Source organism: Xiphophorus couchianus, chromosome 20 (genome assembly GCF_001444195.1).
Source record: "Xiphophorus couchianus chromosome 20, X_couchianus-1.0, whole genome shotgun sequence".
Taxonomy (NCBI): domain Eukaryota; kingdom Metazoa; phylum Chordata; class Actinopteri; order Cyprinodontiformes; family Poeciliidae; genus Xiphophorus; species Xiphophorus couchianus.
In genome coordinates, this window is record NC_040247.1 from 18,336,381 (window position 1) to 18,364,292 (window position 27,912).

At 37.9% G+C, this 27,912-nt stretch overlaps 2 protein-coding genes and 1 long non-coding RNA gene across 4 annotated transcripts in view; 1 reads left to right on the forward strand and 2 right to left on the reverse strand.

Moving 5' to 3' along the window:
* Positions 1 to 3,514, reverse strand: gpr84 (G protein-coupled receptor 84). The gene is made up of 2 exons (XM_028002098.1): positions 3,219 to 3,514; positions 1 to 1,891 (listed from the first exon to the last, which is right to left on the reverse strand). Exon 2 carries the CDS (start codon positions 1,882 to 1,884, stop codon positions 694 to 696), a length of 1,191 nt encoding a protein of 396 aa, XP_027857899.1. The 5' UTR covers positions 1,885 to 1,891; positions 3,219 to 3,514; the 3' UTR covers positions 1 to 693.
* A 6,229-nt stretch (positions 3,515 to 9,743) lies between these two features.
* LOC114135121 (zinc finger protein 385A-like) overlaps positions 9,744 to 27,912 on the reverse strand; it is a 46,732-nt gene continuing 28,563 nt past the window's right edge. For both annotated transcript variants that reach the window (XM_028002096.1, XM_028002097.1), the window contains exons 4-8: positions 17,059 to 17,239; positions 16,308 to 16,616; positions 14,477 to 14,664; positions 14,306 to 14,392; positions 9,744 to 14,204 (exon numbers count right to left, since the gene is read on the reverse strand). In XM_028002096.1, coding sequence (XP_027857897.1) covers positions 13,983 to 14,204; positions 14,306 to 14,392; positions 14,477 to 14,664; positions 16,308 to 16,616; positions 17,059 to 17,239 — 987 coding nt within the window. In that variant the 3' untranslated portion in view covers positions 9,744 to 13,982. The remainder of the gene's footprint in view (positions 14,205 to 14,305; positions 14,393 to 14,476; positions 14,665 to 16,307; positions 16,617 to 17,058; positions 17,240 to 27,912) is intronic.
* On the forward strand, positions 17,247 to 25,974 carry LOC114135138 (uncharacterized). The gene is made up of 2 exons (XR_003593547.1): positions 17,247 to 20,181; positions 20,570 to 25,974. It is a non-coding gene; the product is annotated as an uncharacterized LOC114135138 (long non-coding RNA).

Sequence of the window (27,912 nt, forward strand, 5' to 3'; positions counted from 1 at the left end):
ACCTCTTAAAAAATACAATTTATTGCACAATAAACAACATTTATCTGCATATTGAATTACAAAGTGTGAATTAAATTTATACTTCAAAATAGATGTAAATATCTATGAGATATAAGAATATAAGAGAAGGAGCTGTGATTTAAAATCAGATTTTTTTTTTTACCTGATCAAAAGAGCTCCGATCCAGAACCGCACAGCATTCTGGGAAATATGAGCAAACCTCTCAAAGTTGGTGGAATCAACCGTATCAACTAACTCAGTCTTTGGTTACCTAGCAACAACCAGTTTCAAATTCTTTCCAACTTTAGTTACCTAGCAACAACCTGTTGAGTAACTGGAAGTTTAAGGTTTCTCATAACTGTTTAAAAATAAAAACCAATGGCGTGGAGTAGAAACTGCAGATAAAACAGGAAAGGTTATGCCACCACATTGACAGTATTTCAGATATTTAAAACAAAAACCTAATTAATAATTATCTATATTGACAATTACTGACATCGACTTCATGCTAAGTTTTTTTGGTCATGTAGTCCAGTTCTAATAGACACAATAAAAAGTCAACCCTGGTAGCTTTCAGGGGATGTTTTCCCTGAGAGGAAGAGCCCTGCTGCATGACCCAGAGAAGACATGAAACCGGGAAGCCTCAAATGGACACTATGGACTCGTGGATCAGTCAAAATAGGTTCTATGAAATCAAACTTTGTGGGTCTGACGCCAGCTGCAGAGGCGGGTGAAAGGAGCAGCAGCTCGGCTGAGCAGCTCGCCGTAGGCCTGCCGAAACTGTCTGTTCATGAGCGCATACAGAATAGGGTTAATGCAGCTGTTGAGCCAGGTGAGGTTGGCACAGAACATGTGCAACATCTGTGGGGCGCGGTTTTCTTTGTCGGCTATGTTTAGTAGCATAAATGGGACAAAGCAGCACACAAAGCAGAGAAACACAGCAAAACACATGCGGGTCACACGCTTGAATTCGTTATCCTCTGGAGTCGCAGACTGCAAAGCGGGAGCAGTGCTTTGGGTCACTAGCTTGTCGTCTGATGACTTTAAGGGTAGAGCTGAGCTCTGAGGTGGGAGAATAGCCTTTTCATAAGCTTGTGTGTTTTGGTCCGGTTCTGCTTGGCTGCTCATCTCTGAGCTACATGTCTTCCCCGCACCACTTTCCACTCCGCTATCGTCCGTCCCCTGAGCTGAAGGCGCAGGTTTCTTCCTAGAAGAGCGTTTATTCAGCCTGTAGCGGCGCAGAGCTTTTGATGCAAGCCTGACTTTTTTGTAGATGAGCATGTAGAAGAGTCCAACACATCCTAGACCGATGAAGAAATAGAAGAAAAGCAGGATGGTGGTGTAGGGGCGGCCTTTGGTGCGATGGAAGCTGCAGGTGCACACCTGAGGCACAAACACGTAAACAGACCAGAGTGGGCCGTAGCTGGCCAGACCCAGACCCCAAGCTGAGACCACGAGTAAAGTAAGTCCAAGATTGGAAAACACGCGGTCGAAAACAGCTCTTTTTGCAACCAGGAGGTATCGGCTCATCGCCACCAGGCAGAGGGTAATGATGGAGACGGAGTTTGAGAGGAAGAGGAGCAGCCCAAAGAACTGGCACCAGACCTGACCAGTACGCCATCTGAGGTGCAGGTAGGAGTCTACAGAGATGGGCTGCAGGATGGTGCAGTAGAGAAGGTCAGCCACCGCCAGGTTAACAATGAGGACGTTGAAGCGAGTCTGGAGACGGGAGTCCAGGGCAAAGGCCAGGACGGTCATCAGGTTCCCCACAGTTCCAGTGATGGTTACACAACATCCCCACAGCACGGCAAAGTACCGGTACTCCACCACCGAGGAGCTGTAGCAGGAGAAGTTACTGTCCTCTATTTGGTTTGTGTAATTCATCTTTATGCTGTGAAAATAACAGAGAAGTTGGTTTCCGTTAACTGAAAAGGAAGTTATACAGCAGGTAGACAAAATTAGTTCGCCACTTCCCTCTGCTGCTCTGCTTGAAACCACTAATGTGGGTTTTAGCTTTGACAAAATTTGGTTTCTTTTTAGCTGAGTGGAGGAACATAGTCGTCTAATTTTGTTGCATAATGTAAAAATATTTACATAAATGTGGTTCATAATTCACAGCAGAAGAAACTATTGCCGTTTTCTATACTTTTATAATACGACCACCATATACATATATATACAGCCCTGTAAAAAATTAAGAGACTACTTAAAATGATCAGTTTCTCTGATTTTACTTTTTATATATTTACATATATACGATGGTTATTTCACAACATATACTGGAAGACTAATGGTAGGAGGGACGGAGCAAACTGCAGGTCAATCCTGGAATAAAACCACTTACTAATAGAGGAGTTTAGATCAGTGTGTGAAAATATAATAATATAATATTCCTGACTTTCAAATATATTTAAGATTTGAAAGTCAATGTCTCCCTAAAATCTGATTGAGTGAACAAATTTTCAAAAATCTCACTCTCTAAAATTGCTTATTTGGTAGAACCAAACCCCAAAAGACCTACAGCTGTCATCACAACAACAGCTGACTCTACAAAGGATTCACTCAGGGGAGCTGAATGCAAAACAATGCAACATTTTTTTAAGATTTATATCTGTAGTACTGTTGAAAACCATGCAGCATTTGCTTTCCTCTTCAAAACTATTCACTGTTTTCATTTGGACCTGAATAAAACTCAACATTTAAGGTTATTACTTAGCAAAATGTGAAAAGGAATACAATAAGGAATAAAATACATACTAAAACACACAGGGTGCAGTACATGTTACACTGAACAGACTCCAATATAATTTGAAAAGTTTAAATGACATCTGTGGTTGATAAAACCAACATTATCAGATGAGATAAAAGCCAGTTTGCACCTAATGATGATGAATAGATCGTTTCTACATCCTGAAGGAAAGGAGTGGGAATGATCACACAACACAAGCCTCCCTACATAAATAAAAGCACTTTTGCTCATTCAAATTCACTCTGACTAGTGAACAAATTACCCTCGAAATAGGTCACAAGTCAATGAAAGCGTAATGGTTTTAAAATTAAAACTGCAGCTTTCTTGAAAAAGAGCATTGAAATAAAACATTCTGTAAACATCACATCTATGTTTTCAGAAAAACTCCTGAGTTGTTGATAATGAGGCATCTGACCTAAATATGATGGAAAATTAAGCATATTGAAAGGAAATGAGACGCAGCTCTTACCTTTACGCTGCTCTGTGTCTGTCTAGTAGTTGCTGTGTCTGCTAGTGATTCTTCAGCTCTTCTGACGGGCTGCGTGTTTCTCTTCCTGCTGAGATTACCGCTCTTCTGGATCCTCTTTATTAGGCTGCGATGCTGCAATAAGCTTGTTTTTTTGCTGCAGGCGGAAATTCTTGTTTTCTCAAGCAGAACCTTGTATTATAAAAGAAAGAAGTCAATATAGACCTTAATACACAATGAAAAAGCAGAAGATTAATAAGAGGGATCCTATCTGAGAAAAGAAATCCTCAGATGGTTAATGTTTCAAAACCTTTATAACCACTGAAACCCACACCCTAAACTACAGTCCAAAGTAAAACACAAACCATGTTATACTACTGCTGCCAATAACTTTACAGTCACATTTTTTATTATTTCCATTTAAGCTACAAAATTACTTTTGCAATGAAAAATAAATAAAAGTAACAAGGAAGCATTTTTAAAATAGAAACTGTATGTTTGATTTTAAGTTTCATGCAGAAAAACAGTATTATTCTGGTTTCTTTGAATTTCTGGTTGATCACGTAAGGACAAAGTTTACAGAAAGAGCTGTTCTCCTGCTCGCTTGAAGTTTATAAGAAGTGGCAAGAAGTTTATAACTTTAATGACTAGTGTTACAGGTCCTTGGTACACTATGGTCAGGTCTCCCTTACAAAACTATCTGTTGAGCCTCAGCTTAGCTAAAGTAGGACTTGGATTAGTCCTTCTAACTCTGGCTCTGCTGACAGCCATTACTTCCTGTTAACCCTTTATGTCCTAAATTTAAAATCTCTGCCTGGATATTTTTGCTTATTTTAATTGTACGCAGTTCTTTAAATGTCCTCTGAGCAAATACATTTGCCCATTTATCCATAACAGCTGGAACTTTTAATATCTAGCAAGTTATTTTAGCAATTTATCATCTATTAAAAAATTGCCCCTCAGATTCAGAAACTGTTGGAATCTTTCAGATAGCGCCAAGTGTGGCAGGATTACGGTACTGCAACTTTGGCTGGACTGTTGCCGCTACGTTTAGGACTTAAAGGTTAAAAGGCAGTCATTCCTTTCTACTGTCGCCACATGCTTCCTGAGTAGTAGTGCTTGTTTAAGGGTCAATGACTCAGTTCAATCTGCTGGACTTCTATTGATAGATCACTTCTTCCAGTGATATAATCGTGTTATTAAATAGTCATGTTTTCTATGTGCCTTGAGATAATTGCTGTGAATTGGCATCATGTAAATGAATTAAATTGAAGGGAGCTAAAAGGTGACATGATTCACTGAACCATTCGTTTGTTCTGTGAGTCACTGTCGGTCATTCCCTCCTGAAGGTGCGTCTTTAGGAGAGCAATGCATGAAGAGTTTCTGTCACTTGGTTGAATAACAGGGAAACCACCTGGTGTTTTCTTCTGGCTGAGGATGTTAAATTGATGGAGCCTCAGGCCATCTATGTTTAAGTCTGCCTCCTTTTTCCGACAAAACAACATCCCCTGTCTTTGAGACGTAGACAAACTGCTGAGTCCTGATATGTGTTCATGTAGCTGCTGCGTAGTTTTATAAATATGGAGGTCAGAATATCTGCACCACTAAGCTTGAGATTCCCAGAAACTCCAATGTAAGAAGTCCAGGAGTCTTCCATGAAATCGCTTGCTGTTCATGTTGTGGATGAATCAAAGTCTAGACACTATAATTGAACTCTGACCTCAAAAAAGGCTTCTGAACTCTTGCCATGGAATAACGTAGCAAAGACCCAACATTTGTAAATGTTTTTCCATTTGGTCTGACGTAGACCATCACACTGACTCGTAAACTTGGTAAGTCCAACTCAGAAACTTCACAATACAGAAGTGACCCAACAAGAGGAAATGATTAAAGGGGTTTTTTTTTACTTCCGCCCTAAATTTAGGAGAGAAATTTAAATTTCCCAACAATATATATGTATATATAGTTCAGAGATGATTTTAACATGTCATCAAAATATAATATCTTTGTGCATTCCTCTTTAGCCTTTAATACTAGTAAACAATAATATTAGATATTTGATCAAACCTTACTGATTCACAGTCTAAAAAAAATAGATGTACACAACAAATAGGATTGTTGAACTGGAAATTAAATTAATAAAACACTTAAAGTCCATACAAAGGACTCAAAATACCAAATCTGCTTTATATAGCAGAGAAAAGTGAGGAGTGATGATTATACAAGGGAAAGAGAGACACAATAAGAGACTTTAAAATGATCAGAACAGCAAGAATACAAATTATAATACCAAGGAGCGAACATTCAGGATCTCAAAACTGCTGTCAGAAAAAAATCTCAAGTACAACTTGTATTTTGTTTTCAGTGATGGAGTTTCAAATAATTGTTATAATTAAACCCAAAATACTTTACCTTGCAGGTCAAAGAGCACAAATTTATATCAAATGGAGACCAAACAGCTGGAATCTGATTGTACACATTTCAGGTTTAGACTAGTTATTATAAACTACAAGACCTTCCTGTTTCTGTCATTGTGTGGTTAAAACAGTCCTTCCTGTAAAGACACGGGTCAGAAATAAAAATAGACAGCAAAGCAAATGTAGCAAATGAAGTTCATAGTTACCACAATGGCTGCAAACTAGACAACGTTTTATGAAGTTCAACACATTTAAACGTTTAAATGTTTAAACGTAAACATTTAAACATTTAAACGTTTAAACATTTAAACGTTTAAACGTTTAAATTTTAGCTATTTAGCTATGCATAGTATTTAGCTGCATAGTATTTAGCTGCATAGTATTTAGCTATGCAGCTATGTCCAGCATAGCTGCTGGACATAGAATAAAATGAAACCAGTTTCATCCAGTCTTACAGCAAACCTGTGATCACATCAGTAGTTTTATAAAGTCATAGTAATGATTCACTATGACGATCAAATCAAACTCTGATGCGCGCCACGTTGTGGTGGTTTAACTTTACGACCACAAAACCTCTACTGTCTTACTGTTTTGCTAAGACTTTTTGAAAATTATTTGTCATTAAATGCTTTAGTGCACAATGTGTTACGTACGGAGCCCTCTAAGGGACATGGGGAATTTTTTTTCTTTTGCGTTCCCTCGCAAAACTTTTGCGTTCCCTCGCAAAACCTTTTGCGTTCCCTCGCAATACTGTACTGGTCAGTTATGCAGCATAATTGAATACTGCCAGCCTTTCTTACGGTGGGCGCCGTACTTTATGCTTTAATATAAGGTTATGTGAGGTTTTTCCATGAATTTTAGTATCTTTTTGTGAAATATCTGAAGTTTTATATCTTTCTTTAGTATAGAAAGGCACCACAAACCTACGATATAAACAGAAACCTTCCGTAAGTAGGAAAGAAATAAAAATACATTATAATTTGGACTATTTCTGAGTTATTATCGCGGGTAATAAATCATCTGACAGTTTTGATTGTGTCTCTGTTGTGTTCGTAGTCTGAATGGTTTAAAGAGCTGCTTTCAGTGCCGCTCCATCTTCGCCTTAACAGACATAAACATGCAGTAATAAATCGATTTTCAATCAGTGTTTTGCACCAAACAGTTAATAATAATAAACAAGTTTTCACTGAGGCTCTGTAAGAGCCATATGAATGAAATAAGTAATTATTGATATGACAGGAGCAGCGGCTTTGACACTTAGGTGTGTCGATGTGGGAGTGACGTCACCAGGTATGAATGGGAAGGATACCGGTTTTGTGTGTATTAGGAAGCAGATGAGCGGGGCGGTCAGTCCTTGCAAAGTTTGGAACCTGATCATCAAAATGGAATAAATCGATAATTGTGACAGAACAAAGAAAAGGTTTGGAGTTGATTGATACACGGACAGATGAGATTCCCCGAGTTAACCCAGTGCGGCCCTTTACCATCATTAGTTTGTCGTGTTTTTAATAATAAAAACTTGTTAACAGTAAAAACTGTTTGGTGCAAAACACTGATTGAAAATCGATTTATTACTGCATGTTTATGTCTGTTAAGGCGAAGATGGAGCGGCACTGAAAGCAGCTCTTTAAACCATTCAGACTACGAACACAACAGAGACACAATCAAAACTGTAAGATGATTTATTACCCGCGATAATAACTCAGAAATAGTCCAAATTATAATGTATTTTTATTTCTTTCCTACTTACGGAAGGTTTCTGTTTATATCGTAGGTTTGTGGTGCCTTTCTATCCTAAAGAAAGATATAAAACTTCAGATATTTCACAAAAAGATACTAACATTCATGGAAAAACCTCACATAACCTTATATTAAAGCATAAAGTACGGCGCCCACCGTAGGAAAGGCTGGCAGTATTCAATTATGCTGCATAACTGACCAGTACAGTATTGCGAGGGAACGCAAAAGTTTTGCGAGGTAACGCAAAAGGTTTTGCGAGGGAACGCAAAAGTATTGCGAGGGAACGCAAATGTTTTGCGAGGGAACGCAAAAGGTTTTGCGAGGGAACGCAAAAGTTTTGCGAGGGAACGCAAAAGGTTTTGCGAGGGAACGCAAAAGTATTGCGAGGGAACGCAAAGGTTTTGCGAGGGAACGCAAAAGTTTTGCGAGGGAACGCAAAAGTATTGCGAGGGAACGCAAAAGTTTTGCGAGGTAACGCAAAAGTATTGCGAGGTAACGCAAAAGAAAAAAAATTCCCCATGTCCCCTAGAGGGCTCCGTACGATACAACAAAGTACTAAAAAAATCTAAAGTATTTAGCTGTCAAAAGACGCGTCTGGAGAAAAACCTTTTACAAACTTAGAAACTGAAAAAAATGCATATATGCATAAAAATACTTTTTTTCTGGGAGAGGCACGGTGATAAAAATCAGAAATTAAATATTACATCCAATAATATTAAGAAGAGTCAAAGACCTATTAATCCGATTCACAATAAATAAATAAAAACAATATCAACCACCAGATGGAGGCAAAGACCTCTACAACAGTTTTAAAAGCAAGTTGTGTTTCAACTGCGGTTTTACATTCAAGAGTTTACAGGTTTATTTTGTTCCCCAGAAAAAGAGTTCGCCATCCGTTTGTTTGATTAATCAGGATTTTAAAAAAGTCCAGAACAAATTTACTGTCTTTAGCACATGCTCAGCTTTTCAGAGGTCACAATGTTTGAACTACTATTGTCCATTTCTCTAAAGCCATATTTTGCAGAGAGAATACAAATTATAAATGATATAAAACGACCTTATTTACAAGTCAAGAGATGTCACAAAATGCATCTGGGAAAAAGTAATATGGAGTCCCATATTATTACACTATTAGGACACTTATTTCACTACTTGAAGACTTCTGCAAACTTTATGTTTTTTTTTAACAATTACACTTTTACCGTTTTCTGCTCATTCAGGATATTATAACCATGTCTTGTGTTGTTGAAATCTTCTACAGTATAAAATATTCAGTTTTTTGTGATCATCTTGGGTATTATTGAAATTAATCAAATATCCAATCATTCCTGAGAAATTCTGCTAAAAACGTTGCGCTCTTTTACATATTTTCAACTTGAAATGCCTTTCAAACTTTAAATTGCAGTCAAATCCTTCAACTACTTTTGCTCATTTCAAATTTTGCATGTTTTTTAAATTTTTTTTTTTACAGATTTCAAAAAATCCCTCTGGGAATATTTGCTTGCATTATGCTCAGTCTGCAAAAAAACCCCAACTTAAACCCTAATGCCAAACCTTATTCCATCCATCCTTCAAACCATAACTCCGACACTCCATACATCCCTCCTTTCTGAAAAATTTACGTATTAAATTATCCAGACCAACCCTAAATCTAAACCTAAATCCAACTTTGACTCCAACTCTCCTTCCCGGTGCAGGACGCTGCCCAGAGAAAAATCATAACATGAAGAAGCTGCAGAAATTTCCCATTACTGGTTGAGAGTCGTCTTTCTCCAGTCTGTTTATTGGTCTATCCTCCTCCTTCTGTCCTCCAAACTCACTCGTCTCCTGTGAACATGTCCCCACCTGTTGGTGATTTTCACTGTTTCTACTTCGGCAACAACTCCTCCTATTTTTTTTTTTTTTTACCCTCCCAAGTTGTTTTATTTTAAATTTTTTGCTTTATTGGCTGATTCTTTTTAACAGCATGGCTTTCAGAGTCAACTGAGACAAGATTTGAATTTTTGCTGTTATTGCAGTGTCTTTGTTTTGTTTGTTTAGCTTTTAGTTCCCATTAAAACCATCCTGATGGGGCCTCTTGTAGTGTTGCAAAAAAAGGCAGAAATTTTGTTTTTCTTGCTACGTTGTCAAGAAAAACGTTGCCAACATAGCAGAAATATTAAAAATAAATAAGACAAGGTAAGAGGGAGTAAATGTCTACCGCCTTGGGTTGCACAAACATTTATTTAATTGTTCAGTTGACGGATGTCATGCAGCGTTAACCAATCCTGGTCCTCTAAACTGTTCTGCATATTTGTACTCTGCACACTCCTTTATTTCTTTACACAACAAATATTGTCGTAGAGCAAAATAAATACTTTTTTAAACAATGCACAATGCAGGACGTTTATTTTAGTATTTACAATACACACACACACACTGTTCTACATACATACAGTGGTTTGCTAGATTATTTATACTGCTTTATGTTTTTGCATTTTGTGACTTTGTTGCCCAGCAAAGTTTTGACTGATGATCAGCAGGCAGAGAAGAGAACGTCCTTCCTCTGTTTGGCTGCCTGATTCATTTATGACAAATCCCAGGTACCACTGGAGCTGCTTCCTGAGTCAGCTGTACATTTATGACTGACTACAATCCATTGACACATGTTGTAACTTGTCATGAATCATAAAAAGGAAAAAAAAAATAATCAAAATGCTTGTTGAAAAGAGCAAAAAAGGAGAAGTATAATCATGCAATCTTGTCTCCTGCCTGTGGTTAAATTGTAGAAATTGCAATTTAATGTAATACTGTCAAGGAACTGTATTGCCACAGAAGTTATTTTTTATTGTTTTAATGTTCTTTACTGACAGCTTGGACAAACAGTGCGGTGGGTCTGACTGCCTTACAGTGTCAGAAGATGAACAGCTTTCTACAAGTATTAGTTTCATTCATTGAAAATATTTCATCCTCTGATAATGCGACTTCTTCAAATATTATATACAGTTTTCATGACATAGTTTTCTAACTTCTTATCAATTTTATTTTTTCAAATGTTTTGTCTACTCCACTGACCTATGTAAACTTATTTAACGCCTTGCTGCCCCTCAACAATTACTAATAGAAATGTGAACAAAAAACATAGTATAACTCAATTCACCAATTCAGTTAGCACGGAAATATTTTATAGTTAGTGATGTCACAAAATAACAATGTCGACAAAATGTAAAACCTTAAATGTGAATCTTTTTTTTTTCAATAACCATAATTATAAGTTTGAAACTATGAAAACAGAATTTTGGCTGGAGTAACAATGGTTGAAATTTTTCATCTATTTCAGTCCAAATTGTTTTTTTTTTTTTGTCAAATGTGACATTGTTTTCACATTAATTATTATTAATAGCCTGCCTCTGATTGGCCAGTCGGTTCTTCCTGATGTCTCCTCCTCCAGAAATGCTTTGAGGCAATTAAATTAGATTGTGACTCAAAGAAGAAAATAAATAAAAACTTGACAAAATAGATATATTAACTTTTCAAAACTGATGCTACTTCACATTGTTTTATTTTTTGAGTAATTTATCTGTTATTTAATCTCACTTCTTCTCTCAGGAGTTTGAATAATTTAGGGCTTAACTCACAACTTAGAGCAATTACATATAAATTTATTTTAAGACTTTTTGAAACATCTTTTAAAGGAGAGCATAAAATACAGAGAGCACTGGGACGAGATTAATGGATTTCCTTTGAGTTTTCATTTAAATTAGTCTGTTACTTTATATATAATGATTTATATGTGTTACATTAAGCACTTACATAAAAATGTTTAGAAATGAAATATAAGTCAGAAATCAACACTTCTTATAACCATAAACTCAGTTTAATGATTTCATAGTTTAAATCTAACAATAAGGAAGCCCCAACATGAACAGTTCATCGTTTTTTTGTTGTTTTCTTTTAAATAATCTACATTTACAGTAAAGTTTCAATACACTTCTCCTAAGGAACATTTATTACATTTCTCTACATCTTTTTTATTGCAGTTGACAAGAAAAAAGTAACAGAAGTGCTTACGGTATTGCTACGTTTCCCGTTTCCTAAACTTTTCTTCCAATGATTCCCAATTCCTTACTGAGAGCTTCTGATAGTTACTTTTGGTGATCAGAGTACACAGAAAAAAAATACTGCTACCCAAGTCCAATACGATCCGAAAATGTGACCGTTTTTGGTTTCTTTAGTTGTCTTTGCATACATCTTCTCGTCAGTGTTTGTGGTCCTGGGTGTGTCCCTAGCTGCTGGTGTCTTTGCTCCTACTGGTTCCTGTGTCCTCCATGCAGCGTCCATGCAGCACAGAACCACCTTTCTGGTGAAAGGTGGTTCTGTGTTTGTGTGCCCACGTTAGAAAGCCCGGCGATTGAAGTTATGAATGAGTTGTCGTCCTGCTGCGCTCACAGTGTGAAACTTATTTCAAGAAGCTTCTGTGCGGAGTGGATGAGAAAACGACACCAGAAATGCGCCCCTGTGCGCTCAGCAAGATTTCTGACAGAATGGTTTGAGGAAGAGTTCATTGGTAGTACAACGTCTTCATTGAGTAAAAAAAAAAACAACAAATTATTGACTTTCTTTTAGCAATTTCTCCAGCCTTACTGCATTGTACACATAACACAAAAACAAATACTGACATCTGCATAGTGCAACAGCAGTTTCTTCTTTACAAATTCCTATGTATATCACTTCAGCTTTAAGATGCAATATAAACTCCTACCATTTGCTATTTCCCCTTTGCTTCTTTTTTGTGTCCCACAGAGGCAAATACAGGTCAGCCATTAACAGGTGACCAGACAGAAACCACAGAGTCTTCTGCTAATTGTATGAGCCACAAGAGCAGAACGTTACAGTGGTATAATCCAACCTACGATGACAGCTATGGCATGAGTCCAGCTAACTCCAGACGCATGTACTAGATCTAATTCTGTGTATTTATTATATAATTGCTGTAAAACTGTAATGCAGAGAGATGAACATAATAAACAAAAGAGAGGTAGGGTTTTAAGTCCGCCACATGGGTTCTTAGTGCCTCAAAAATATCAATACCTCTTGAACTTCTTTGAACATTATGTGTGTTTTTTTTCTTGGATTTATAAGTGATAGACCAACACAAAGTGGTTGTTCAGATTATTCAAGTTTTTAAAACTTGTTTATGCAAAAGATTTCTAAAAAAAAAAAAAAAGAAGATGGTGCGTTTGTCTTTGAGCCACTTTACCCCGATACTCCTAAAGAAAGTTAAGAGCAACCAATTGCCTTAATAAGTTCTGTTAGAGAGCGTCAACTGAGAAATTTTGCTGAAAGAAAGTCAAAAGAAGTCAAATTTGTAGTCTGCTAAAAATCTACATAGGTGACACAATAAGCACAGTGAAGAAGGCGCTCTGATCTGATGAGGCCAAATTGAACTTTGTGTGGAAGAAAATGACTGATCCAAATTATATGATCCAGATTACATCATCACCACTGTGAAACATGGTGGTGGCAGCATCATTGTGTGTGAACAATTTTCTTGGGAAGAGACTGAAAATCTGGCCAGAGTTGCTGAATACTGTACAGGTGGGTGTAAAATATTGATAATATCAATACCAAAGTGGTATGAGTATTGGATTGATACATGCAGGATAAGATTGATCCTTTAGTTTCAGATTCCCTCTTGAAATTTTATTTTATTTTTGTACTGTAGATTCTCAATTCTACCTTAATTTATTTTTCTTCAATTTGCTCTCAATTGATATTTTTTTGCACTTTATTTAGGAAACTGCACACAAATTTGTTTTGATTTTTCAATGTTTCTTCTCATCACGTAAATATGTTATTAAAGTATTTTGTAGACACCAACATACTTTATCTAAATTCTGTCCTAGAATTGTTTGTTTTGAATTAACAAAATAATTCAAAGGAAAAACCACAAAGGTTTGATGTTGTCATGCTTAAATAATTAATATCGGTATTTGTATCAGCGATACTGGGCCTGTATTTACCTGGTATCAGATTGATACCAAAATACAGCAAAAATAACAGCCAGTGGTGATGGTGCAAAGTCCAGAACTAAATCTGACCGACTCAGATTTAGTTTTAGTTTCTTTAGTTTCAGATTTTGTTTCTGCAAAGATTTGAGTTTCTTTATTTAAAAAGTTGATAGAAAAACGGCGACAGAATGTGGTTCTGGACATTTTTACTTTGAGGGGCTGAAAACAAATGAACACTACCGTTTTCAGATTTCTTTTTTGTGATATTTTGTGAACGTTGTGTTGGTCCGTCACATAAAATCCCAGTGAAACGGTTAAAAAACTTCAAGAGGCATGAATGCATTCGGACACTTGTGTAAGAGTTGAAGACATCTAGCTGCAGACTCGAAGACGTCCTCTTCAAACGATCAGCTCGTAGATTTTGATCACCAGCTGATGCTCAGGTGTTGAAGGAAAACTCGAGAGGATAGAAACATCTCAACACAATGAGGAGTAATATTTATATCTTCTATAAATAAAATAAAAAGTGCAGCCAGACCAGCCAGTTTGGCTCTCAATGGCACATGATTGCCTCCAGTTCACAGTGTGCTTCTTGCTGATTCTTCTCCATTCGTTCACCGTTAGTACGGAGTGAAGAGGATGGGCCCGTGTGTGGTGCGGATGGGACCCGGGGCTGGCCTCAGCAGGCTGAGGGGCGTTCCCTGTAGCAGGTGTGGGTGAGGGTGGGAGGTCGGCCCAGGAGGCCGTAGGGCCAGTTGGTTTGACGACGCTGCTGCCGCCATTGCTGCGGCGACAGCCAGAGGACTGGGTAAAAGTCCAGGCCCTAGGGTTTTTGGAAGTTCCTTTGAGAAAGTTCAGAAAAAAGGAGGATGATTCGTTAACTACGTTTGAAAATAAACCCCGATCAGCAGCAGGAACATTATAAGACACCATAAACATTTACCATAAAGTCTGTGCGCTTCTTGTGCCGACTGAGAAGAGGATTAGGTTTACCCGCAACTCCGTCCCGATGCCTTCTGCTCGATATATGCTGCAACACCACAGACCAAAGAACACGGATACGTTTTTATGAAGCCATCTCTCATCATGAGCTCTTCGTTTTGAGTGTTTTTACCTGTTTAAGCTGCAGCTCAGAGTTGACTCTGACGTTGCATATCTCACAGTGGAAGGTGCGTTCCTGAGTGTTTGGATCAGAGGAGAGCTCGCCTCCCTGATCCGGGCTGGGTTTGGGACCCAGGCGAGGGTAAGCTTTGATGGGTCCCAGTCCACTTCGAGCCTCCAGGATAGTTTTGTGTTTGGTTCCTGTTAAAGAAGAGATCATTTGGCTGAAAGGTCATACGTAGCACTGCTTTCAACTTAGAGCAACATAATTTAGTTTTAGAATGATCTTGTTTTGTATAACAATCTCAGAAATGTGATAATTTCTTAAAACATCTTTGCTTTTTTCAGCAAAATTATTTATCTTTAATTTCACTGAAATAGCTAGAAATTTCCAGGATATATTTTGTACATTTATTCGGTGAGGGAAAAACACAAACATGTCTGGAGCTACAACTATTTTTTACCCCAATAATATCTATAAAATTAATTTGAGAAAATTGATCTTTTACTTTTTGACTGTTTGGTTTCTGACTCTTTTTCTTTTGACTTTCTCTTTATCAGGAGTGCCAATAATTTTGAAGAACAGTATGAAATACTTATAGAAAAAAAATGTTTCACTTTTCTATTGTGAAACAATTTGTTTACAGATTGTTTTTTTTAGAGAAATAAAACTCAGAAGTTAAATTCACACTAATAGTAAAAGTTGCAAACAAACCCTGGATTTTGTACTCCATGCCACTTGTCCTTGCTTTCCATTTATAATGAAACATTACAGTTTTGACTCCTGCAATAATTTCTTAAACTCATGAGATTAAAAAGCCCTTCAAGTGGTACGAGGTTAAATTGTTTCTATTATAGCTGAGGAAACCTCGAGGGTTACAGCTGAAATGAATGAAACTGCAGAGGATGGAAGAGTCGGGTTTTAGATGTGAGATTGTTCATCTGAATACGCCAAGTGACTGAGTTTAGTTTTAAATTTTAATGTTCAATAGATCAGAATATTATTGAAAAATTAACTTTATTCCCAAAAGAAAATTCACAAAGTGCAACACATTGACAGATAGACAGATAAACTGAAATTTTCAAGCCTTTCTTTCTGTTAATTGTGGTGATTTTCTGTGTGCAGCTAAGGTGGCCGACGTGCAGCACAAACTGAAACCCACTGCGAACAGCTGTAAATGCAAAGCAGATGGCAAAATGAGCTGCAAACACATGAATAATACAAAAACAGATGCAACAGAAAAATGCTGCAAACAAAAACGATGCAATCACAAACAAAATGTTGCAACATACGAAATAAGAGGAAGAGCAAAAAGGCTGCAATTAGTACAAACAACAGCAGGTATGAAATCCTGCAAATTCCACAAAACTGAAGTAGCTACTCCAGACCTGAAGAAGCATTTTTCATTTGTGTTTGTTTCTATTGTAGGTTTTTGATTCTGTTTTGTCTGCTTACAACATTTTTGTGTGCAGCGTTTTTCTTTTTGCCTTGTGGTTTTGTGTTTTAACGAATAAGAACAAAAACGTTGTAAATTTTACACACTGCACCTTTAATACATAAATGTAGGATTGATCAAAGTATGCTTAATATGTGATTAATGGTTGTTGTGTTTTTTTTCTTCCAAAAGGCAGGTTTTGGTTGAACTGAGCCTCACCAGGACACATCTTATTTATTGAGTGTGTTATGGGATTTTTATTCATTTTGGAATTTCACATCAAGAGGCACTGAAACGCTTTTATCGGTTTTCTATTTGCTTCTAAGAGCTCTGAACTTGCATTTTGAAGAGGTTAAGTTCCCACAGTTTTCTCTGTGATCTACTCAAGTTTCTGCAGATTGGACCAACCTTTGTTATGAGCCTCCAGCTGTGAAAGGGAATTAACAGCTACTTTGCAGAGAGAGCAGTAGAGCAGCTTTTTGGCTTTTTCTTCCTCTGACTCTCCTGAAGACGGGCTTGGTGCCGGGGAGGGGGTGTCAGGTAGAGCGGCCGCTGCTGGGTCCCCAGAGGAGCTGCTGAGTGTTGCCGAGGAGGAGGGAGAGGATGGCAGAGGTGTGCCGACAGACGACTCTGCGTCTGCTGAGTTCATCTGAGTTGTTGGGAGGTGGTTAGGGGTCAAGGGTGAATCTTTCAGGCTGGGGCAGGACTGAGGATCATCTGTAAGCAACAAAAATATTTCTGGTCAATGAATTATTTATCGAAAACCAAGCATGAGTCATACGGTGATGATCCAGACGTGATATAAAAGTCTAAAATAAAACACGCAAAGCAGTAGTGCTGCGCTTGTCGTTTCCCTGAGGTCAAACAGACTGCAGCGAGACTCCAGCTGGATATGCAAACAGCAGGTCTGACCAACCCACTGTGACAGGACATGTTTACATGATGGAGCTTGGCGGGGTTTGTTTCCGGGACTCATTGCGTAACCAAAGATTTCTATGGCAGGTAAAAATAAAACCAATAACATAAATTATTTGTAAAACAAATAGCCACTGAGCTGAATTTTTAATATGAGTGACATAAATATTCACTTCGTTCAACAGATTATTTGATTTTTGACCAATTTTTCTATCACCTTCCATGATTTAGGTGACAGTCTTACCCCGCTTGTTGGGATTAGGATCAGATATCGGGCTGGACGGCGTGAGGCCGGGTGGGGAGGGCGAGGATGGAGGCTGAGGTTGCTGTTTGTCTCCATCATGGAGACGTGATGTCTTAGACGTCTCAATGCCCTTCACCCTTCGAGCATGGCGGTTCCCTTTATAGTGCGCCTCTGCTTGACTCTGGGCAAATACATATACAGTACATGACATTATTGCATTACGTATTTTAATTATTATTTAGCTTCTTTTTTTGACATCAACATTCACCAGACACACAGATTGAACTGGATTACACCTCAGCCAAAGGTTATGGTTGTAAAAACTAAAGACTTTCCATCATACTACTATGATACACCTAAATTCATTTTTAATGACAATGCTGCACTCTTCTGGTCAGCTGGCTGAAAGAAGGTTGCAACTCTCTTGTCACTTTTGATGTAGATTAGTGAGAAATTATTGGCAATTTCTTAATATGTTTAGATGATAAAATGATCAAATAAAACAGATAAAAGCACAAAGGTTGAAGACACTTTTGTACACATACATACAAAAACACATATAAGTAGCAATCTAGAATATAAAAAACTATATAATTGTACTCGCCATGAGCACTAATAGTCTAAACAGCAATAAAATAAAATGTAAAAAGAGCATATAAAAGTTTGTAATGGTAAGATTAGAAGTAAAAATCTTTAAACAATAAAAATGTGAACTCCATTTAGAACCCAGGCTGAATAGACACATCTGCTTTTAGTTTTGAAAACATCTGGTCCACAGACAGCCTGATTAATTAACCAGCTGTTATACTCAATAAAGTTCAGAATGACAAAAAGATAATATTCTGCTAAAATAAAATTTTAGTGTTTATTTTATTATGCTGATTAAGTCTATCCATAATGATTTACAGTATTGTTATTACTGTAAAAGTCAATATGGTTTGTTTCTTTAGAAATATGAATAATAAATAATAAGAAGAAATGTTTACATTATTTTATATTTCTCCACCTGTGACTGTTTTCCACACATTTTGCAAAATCGAAACATTGCATATTTTACTCTTAAGAAAAAGCAGCCGTCAGGATTATACACACCATAATTACTAATTTTACGAAATTCAAAATAACAAAAAATTATTTAAGGTTAAAAAAAATCAGTTGTATTCAAAATATATTTGCTTTAAAGGAGGGAGAATTACAATTGAAGTCGTTTATAATGAACAGCTGGATTGTGTTTCTGTGCGTGAGACTCAAACAAAAGGCTCAGAAACAGGTAGAAATATGTGGTCTTCATAAAATACAAATAAATTTAAAACCTTTAGTTCAGAAAATGAAATTGCACTAAAGAAGACATGTGAGGTCTTAGTCGGGAACAAGGAGAGGAACCACCAGAAACAATCCTGTCCAAAAAACAGTTTCAGTCACGATGATACACGATGAAAACAAAAAAATCGCTACATGACTGTAGAGATAATGCAATATGTCTGCAAAAAACAGATTGGCTGAAAAACTGGAGGCAGAAACCAAAGGAAAATCAAGACATAAGAAATAAAACTGCAACAATGTGGAGGTGTGAAGATTTGATACAAACATTTGATTTTAAAACAAATGAAAACGTGGAAATCTAATCGCCTTCTGTTAATCAAAGTGTTTCTATTTTCCAACTAAAGATGCACCGATCAACACCAGTTCTTCTAGATACTATTACTAGAGAAAGAAAATAGGTTTTAGCTTATTTTTTCTCTGTTTCAGCTGTAGCTCTTTGTTTGAGGTAATAGTTTTAAATCTCACAGAAAAGGAAGGAATCAAAACACTCTTCTGTTTTATGGTTCACAATCTTTGTTTGTAACCTTTATCAAATTTTTGTTAAACTCAGCAAAGTGCATCAAAGTGCCTGCTGTGGGTTGATGCTTTTGTGCACTGAAAATGGTGGGAGTTTGATGCATTTAAACAACAGGGGGAAGAAAATCAGATTTTTCATTGTGACCTCCTGTGAACCCTGTCTTTGTCCACTGCAGGCACCGAGTTATTCCTCGGTTTGAGCGTCCCTCTGGTGACGGCGCAGCCAAGCTGGCATGATGTGCTGATGAGGCTGCCAGTGAGGATCAGCTTCTGAATTTTGATGTCCTCCTTTGCCACCAAACCACAGTTGATGATTATTATTGAGTGCCGAGATTATCTAAAATGGGTTCTGCCAGCAGCAGTCGGAATCCGACTGCCAGTTCAAAAGATGCAAAAGAGGTTCATGCCAAAAAGTAAAAAAACAACAACAAAAAAACTGGTGATAATATGAAAGTTTGTGAAGTGGAAATTGGTTTTTGTCATAAATGATTTGTTTGTTTCATATAGCAACACTGTTACATAAAGCTCATGTTCTTTCAATTCAATGTTCTGGAAAGTAAAGTTTTCGTAGTGCTTACACTTTTTCAAAAAATTTCACATTATTTCCACAAGCTTTAAAGTATTTTGATGGGATTTTATGTAAGAAAACAATACAAGGTAGTGCATAAATATTTCATAAAAAGAAACATTATTTTTCAACAGATCTTATAAATACAAATTCAGAGTCTGAATCTGTATTCAGAAAACTTGAATAAATACTTTTAGAAATATCACTTGCTGCAACTAGAGCATTTTTTGGACAAAGGAACAAATCTTAAATATATTTCCTATGCTTGTTGCATGGATGTAAGGTGGGTGTTTTTGCAGACAGTTCTGGTCTGAATAGGAACTAATTCTTTCTACATACTGTAAATGATGCAATGTATAAGTTTCACCTCAATCATCAATACTGTATGTAACCTTATTCTGAAAATAGACTATGTATAGAAAAACAAGGTCAAAAACAGATAAATCAAACCAACATAATCAAATAAACATTTTTCCAACATAGTACATATTTGAAACATTTATATTTGTGGTTGTAACCTGACAAAATGTCAAGACGTTCAAGAGTATGTGACTAGCTTTACTTTCAACCATATCCCGTCATGATGGCATAAGAAAATGTATTTGTTGTGGCAAATAAGTTGAAGTTGTGGTTTCTGTAGTGCCTCACAGTTGTGCTGTGGTTAGTAGAGCTTCTTCACAGTAAGCCGGTTTCTGGTTAAAATTAGAGAGTCTCTGGTTTCCGGGCTGCACAGTGGCGCAGTTGGTAGCACTGTTGCCTTGCAGCAAGAAGGTCCTGGGTTCGATTCCCGGCCGGGGTCTTTCTGCATGGAGTTTGCATGTTCTCCCTGTGCATGCGTGGGTTCTCTCCGGGTACTCCGGCTTCCTCCCACAGTCCAAAAACATGACTGTCAGGTCAATTGGTTTCTCTAAATTCTCCCTAGGTGTGAGTGTGTGTGTGCATGGTTGTTTGTCCTGTATGTCTCTGTGTTGCCCTGCGACAGACTGGCGACCTGTACAGGGTGAACCCCGCCTCTCGCCCGGAACGTAGCTGGAGATAGGCACCCGCAACCCTCCCGACCCCATTAGGGACAAGGGTGAACAGAAAATGGATGGATGGATGGAGTCTCTGGTTTCCTCCTACGGCGTGATTGTGTTCGTCTGTCTGTCTGGTGAGAATGGCGATCTGTTCTGGCCTGACAACGTGACTTGAATTGATGGAAGTCACTAAAGTCTAAGAAACTTTTAGTGAGTTTTTAGTCAAACAACAAATCACTGTTGTTTGGTGAGTTTAAAGTAAGGCTTATTTTGTTCTGACTTAAATCTTAACTCTGTCACACAGCAGAATCACACACCTTCACACTCTCACTTTCTGCCTGACAACACATACAGTTATACTTGTTTCCTATTTTATCCATTACACAGCTCAGGGACCCAAATAAAACATGTCAAAGGTGTTGGGGACTCTAAGGAAGGAGGACATGTGGGATGTGTCCAAGATGCCTCCGTAAGTCTGAGGTATTAACTACCAGTGATGGCTACCAATGTAGCCTTCATCCTGATTGGCGATGACAGATAGGCAGATATAGCTCTGCTAGAGTAACTCTACTCCCCCCAGCTTCTGTTCGCTGAAGCCCTGCAATTAGCCAAACCCACGAAGGCCTGCGACTCAACATGCAAAAGCCACAGAGGAGAAAATAACCGATATTCCTTTTCTCCTGCATTTATAGCGTTGTATTTTTTTGTGTTAGTTCACATTCTGCAGCCAAGTAAGCATATTTTTTCCTTAACATGAAGCCAGCATTATCCATCAATGTGCAATTATTAGGGCAGAATATGATTCTGACACTTATTGAACACATTCAGTTCACCGTTCACAGCATTTTGAAATAATGAATTAGTCAAATCCCAGCAAGTTGAGCTTCTGCTCATCCATATTTAAACAGATTTTCAGACCAAAAAAATAATCAGATGACGCTCTGCAGTCAGACCAATTGAAAAGGTCTCCTTTTAATTCTTACGGCATAATATTATTCCCTAATTTTAGTCTCATCCAGCTTCTCCTCTGAGTTGTTTCAATCTAACTCAGCCTGTGTGCCACAGTCTGATTTGGGAACAAAATTTGCTTCATCCCAGCATGATCTGCTTAGTCAGACAGTTCATGGCCACGGAGAGGACAGGTGAAGCTGCTGAGTCTGAATCAGCTCTTTAGGTGGCATAACAGCACTGAAGCTCACTCACACATCATGAATCTTTAATGACCTTTAGTGACTGGAAAAAAAGATTGAAAAGCACAGTACTGTCCTTCCACATATATTGTACAACGTATGAAGAAACTAACACTGAGCAACCATTTTTGATGATGAATAAAACCTTGGCAGATAAATTAGAAGTTTTTTGATGTTTTTGTTGATGCAAAGAAATTACAAGTGAGTCAAATTTAATTACATTTCTAAAATATCTAACCTTAAACTTGGTAAAAAGCTTGAGTATTCACTTTGCTTAAGAAAATTGTATTGTTGAAAACTTTTGCAAATCGGTTTTAGAGGTTTTCAGTAAGTACTGAGTTATCCAGCACTGAAAAGCACTTTTTAATTTGTGAACAAGGCCATTAATTGTTGCATGGAGAGCTGAATGGGGACAAGGAAAAATCAAGCTGTACAATAACACCAGATTTTATTTCCACAAATGAGTCAAATTCAAGCAGAGCAATATGAGGATGTTTGCACACATAAATAATTTGTTTTTGAAGATGGCAGATTCAGTCCTGCTCTTACTAATGACCTTCATTTGCAGTTTAATGAAATCATACACTAGAAATTAGAAGCAACGTAATCAACTGATGTCCTCAGTGACGACGTTAATAAAATCTAAATGGGACAAAATATGACATTTTTTTTCCAGCTCTGTCACATGCCAGACAGAGCCATGCAAAGGAATATTTAAACGACTGAGGAACAAGAAAAGGGATTTAAGGAGAAAATGAGAGCGAGAAAATGTTACTAAAATCCTTTTTCTTGCTAAGCAGGATGTGCTTTGATGTTTTATCTCCAAAGCGACAAAAGCGCAGAAAGCAGATAGAGCTGGCTGAGGAGCCAAATCTACTGCGCTGAAGACGAGCAGCGGCGACAGGAAGAGGGGGTGGAAAGAAGCTGGAGAGCGGGAGAGACGGAGATGGTGCACAATGCGGACCCTCACAAAGGGAGAGGCAGTAAGACGAAAACTGATGAGGGAAATTAAAACATTATCAAACAGGCAGTGAAACATGGCAGCCGGAGCAGACCGGGAAGAGAGCGGAAGGGATGAGCGAGAGGAGTCCGGCGTGGCACGGCGGCGGTGACGATGGCTAATGCAGCACACTGTGACGTCAACCTTGCAGCAGAGCTGAGCTCAACACTAGCAGGCTAATCTGTCCTCTGTGGCCTGCAATGAATTGCAGTGTTATAATTACAACACATGCGGGTAAAGCACCTGCCTCTCAAATGCCTCGCTTAAGCAATTGACCTCTTGCAGCCAATACTTCTGTTTACTTCAACACAACATGTGAATACACATCAAAGAGCAGGCATTACCAATTGTGCAAGTTTTGTTTTTCAGCCGCTCAGCAATGTCTCTTCTAATATTTATATTAATTGTTATGAATTTGGTCATAAGCACAAAGGAGCCAAGTTGATAAGAAGTGGTGTTATGTTTGAAACCTCATAATCGAATGAATGAACAAAAAGGAAATATAGTGGTCGCTTGGAGATCTATCAAACCAGCACCTTGCTGATTTACAGAGCTCCATCTGACTGACGCCTTGTGACAAAAACTAATTTAAAATAATAAAAGTCTGGCAGCATTCTGGTCAGTGTTGTAATTTGTGCTAAGGACTGAGATGCATGTTTCATCTAAAGGCAGTTCAGCTTCAGCTCTTTAATTTCTACAAACAACTGATTAGCCTCTTCAGCCAAAAGGCTAATCAGTCCAAGTTTTACTCACCAGGGTTTATTTCCAGTGTAGCAGCTGTCAGGATTGCCAATGACTAGGAAATATTCTGTCACCACCCCAAGTCCAACAGGTTTTATTTTTACTGTAACTTGTCATTTCAAGCTAATGGTGCATGAATGTGGGAATGATGGTGCTGCATATGGCAGACAGATGAGAAGGAGAAATGTTTTGACTGCATTGTCTGATATTCTCTCTATCACTTTAGAAAAACACAGAGAAAAAGTGAGTTATAACTGCAGGTAATACTTGCATTTAGAGAAATCAGATATCGATTGGTTTAATAAGGCAGTCTGCATTTATCAGCAGCTGTTTTGTACTGACAAAGGAAACAGAAACGGTAAAGCATTTTCTTATCTCATTGAGTTTATACTTTATAAACAACAGGTTTTGTCACTTCATAGTCTGGCTGTTGACTTCCTGCCCGACCTGTAGTAGCCATAGCACAAACTATTACTTTAGTTTTTTTGTTACACTTACATCCAACATACCAACCGAGGAGAAATAATCCTCCCTGTACTTCAACAAAGGTCACAAACCTTTCCAGAAGAATTAATCTTCGCTGCAAAAATTCTTCCTATATCCTTTTTCTGTGCCAAAAATAAACAGACATGCATCGATTTTATATATTCCCATTTGAAAAACTTTTAGGTTTAGAAAACAATCAGACATCTGTTTGCGGTTATAGTCTTTAGTGATGCAGTGTTAAGATCAACGTGCTTTCTTGGTGTGACTCAAAAGCCCATCCTGTGTCAGAAGGAAAGTGGGTTTTAAACTAAATTATGCCCCTAAGCATCTAAGTGAGTTCTGATTATTTATTTATGTTTCAAACTCAAAAATATCTTCATGTTTTGTATTCAATATTTAACGCCATGAAGATGCCCTGATGAAAAATAAGGCGCGTATCTGCTTTTAAACTGCTGCAAACACCCACCACAGTGAGCAAGCCAAGAACTGCACTGAAAGCAGAGCGTCCGTTCATTATTAAAGAATGTCCACAGTGCTTTAAGTTCCCAGTCTCTCAGGTTACTGTGGAAGGAGCTGTAGAGCTGCAGCAGAGCAGATGCTGCACGCAGCGTTACGAGAGCAGTGTGGACGAACAGGTGCTCTGCTTTAAGACTTCACACACGGCAATCAAGAGAGCAGAAAAGCCCCCACAAGGTTTTATACATGAGTACTAAGTGAACTCAATGGATACGAATGTAAATATAAAAGTGCTGGTGTGAATAAAAATACTCTCCTGTCAAGAACACCAGACTCTTGTAGATTATGTGAGATCATGCAGGTCTGCACAAGAGGGACACATAATTGATGGCTCCTTAAAGAGAGAACAGGGCTAAGCTTCATTTTACACACAACTGAGTTTAGAGGACAAATTCTTCACATTTGACCCCAAGAAAAGAGTCCTATTTCTAGCCAAAGCTGTATTTTAGGTTTGATCCCTGTTCATGCTAAGGTTAAAGGTTACTGTAGCAAATAATAAACACAAGATGTTTCCATCTCTTAAAGTCGTAGTTGTCAAACCAAGACAGAAGAGCCTTTACCTTACTTCTAGTGGTATTTTTGGTAAAGAACCATTGACATGGAGAACAAAAAACTAACTCTCTGTTATGATGATTCAAATATTTTACTTCTAGGTGAAGCCAAGGTGTTGAGGGAATCTGTTTTTGTGATCTTTTAATGGTGTCCGTGCTTCTTTTGTCCTATTGATTTCAGCAGACTGGGAACCAAATACAAATGTGGTAATGGTTTCACAAAATAACGTTTAGATAAACTGCCATGTTGTTCTTGAAACTGGAGTCGTTTTAAGACCGATCAGTCTATTTTGGTTTTGGTCCCAGTCAGACTAGCTATATGCTTCTGCATTTGGCACCAACAAATCTGGATCTATAGTAAGTAAAGACCCTAAAAGAGTTACTGCAGGTAAGATACTTACTGCTTAGAACCTCACATTAGAAAATCTTAACTATTCCCTTATAGGTCTTAAAGGTGCGTTATTATGCTTCCTTGAACAGGTTATATTGAGGGCTGAACAAATCATGTTCATCACATGTGAAATTTCATAATGAACTATTTTAGGACCTCTTATTACTTTAAATCAAAATAACATGCAACTGGCCACACCCCGGACTCAACATTTACACTCATACATGGAAATAGTTGCAATTAGATGCACAATTAAACAGCCGTACATCTTTGAAAAGCAGAAGTACAGCCTCCTGCACAACCAACATGAATGCAGCAAGTGGTTTCTGGATGGTAGGTCACCAACAAAACACTTGTCTTTTCCAACAGCTTTTGTACAGAGGTAAAACCAGCTCATCAAATGTCCCGGAGTTCAGCTTGGGTTGCTAGGTGACAGGCTGGGCTCAGCTGGGGTTGCTAAGTAACGGCACAGCGCCTGTCGATTGCGACTTAATAATAGGGACGTTTTGGAAAAGACAAATTTTTTCCAGATATAACTTAATTCCTAAAAATGACTGAGTGTTGATTTTAAGCACTTGGGTTGTTTTTGGAAGCAGTCGAGACCCAAACAAAAGTATACAAACATGCAAAATGTCATAGGTCCCCTTTAAAGGTACTGTCACATTCAAATCTTTAGAGCATGTTAAATTACAGCATTGTCTTCTGAAAGAAACATGAAGACTTTGATCAAAAGTTCTGTGCTAATCAAGAATTTGCTTTTACAAAATCAGTTTTTGTCATGTAAAGAAGTGCAGTGAAGAACATGAAGCGTCCCCTCTTCACATGTGACCACTAACATTACGCTCTATAAACAGTACAGTGGACTCAGCTCATGTCAGTCATGTCAAGCAGTAGGTTTTGGAGCCTTGCGTTACGAGTTATTTGCTTTTCATCTTCAGTTAACGCTGCTGCCTCCTTAATGGGGATACTCGGATCTTTCATCTAAAGTTTCATGACTTCAGGCCTCTTTAGTTTCAGTGCCTCTGCCTCGTGTTAGCAAAGCCCTGCCTGTCAAAACTGAAAGGCAGAAAATGTGCTTGATCAGCACCGGGGTGACCTAGAGGACGAGCTGTGGTTCCTCCTCCTGCTTCACACCAACCCTCAAACATCTTACAGTCCATTAAAATCCCAACATAACGTCCCACAAATACTGTCATATTCACACATTTGAAATGAACTCTTTAGGAAATGTTTCTAAAGTCAAGCGCCGCTGGAGATACTCTAATGTAGAGCCTCTGAAATATGTAAACCAATCAGTTCCTTGTTTGCCTAACTATATCTCCCTCTACATTACAGGCTGATGCCACTTGTCGACCAAAGGAAAGCTCCTCCCAGACGTTGGAGTAAGTTAAGCAAGCATGGATTTCTGTCCTTCTACTCTCCCCAACGCAACAAGCTAAAATTAGAACCGAGAAAGACTTTTCACTTTCCCCGTCTGTGCTGTCAGTCAGCGACCTACACAGGATTATGAGAATTCATGCTTTAGGTCAACATTTAAAAAAACGGAGCTCTGGTGCAGTGACCCTAAAAGGATTTGGAAAAATATTGGTTTTCATGGCATCCTTACATGTTGGCCCACCTGTGAATGTTCAGCAACTCTTCTTCCTTCAAGTACAGCTAACCATTTTCAAAAAATAAACATCCTGACAACTAAAAATTAAATTGAATGCCTTGAATCATTGTTTCATACAGGACAAATTCTCGTCATCCTGTCTTCTCTAAATGCAAATGATTTCAGCACTTCTGAGATATTGTTTTAATTATTATTTTTAGCCATTTACAAATGTGACGTAATGTTTATTTTGAAAACAACTTCTCTTTTTCATGCAGCAATGCCATCTGGATATTATTAATTATTCCAAACTCTTAGCCTGATGTCCTCAGATATCTGAAGTTAGCCAAGCATTTGGTGAGCATAAGCAAACAATAAATATAGCATCACCTCATGCACGTAAATATAGACCCCATAATGAAAAAAACTTATTTTAAGAACTTTAAATTAAGTTTTTATTGCCAGTTTGCATGGTTTTTATAGGCCTCGTTAAAACATAATAGCCTACATGCAAAATACCGTTTGTGTCACAACAAATCCTATAGTCCAACCACGCATGAGGTAAAACATGGAAGGTAATGCTGTGAGAATGCTTTTCTTCAACAAACCTCTGAAATAAAGTCTACAAAAAAACCTTCTAGCGTGGCAAATACCCTGAACATACAGGGTATTTGTGTGTTCAGGGATGGATCCTGAACACACAGGATGTGTGTTGACGTGGGACGTTGATGTGGATTGGATTTAGTTCTGGACTGGATCAAAACTTTCAACAGGAAAGTTTTGATCCAGTCCAGAACTAAATCCAATACAGGCAATGTGGAAAGAGTTGAATTTAAGGGAATCCAATCTAATGTAGCATACAAGATAACAAAACAATTATGCACTATTAAAATCATTATTAAACATACGTTTATGGTTTTATTGTGACAAAGTTAGAAAAGCTTTAACAGTGTGAATATTTCTGC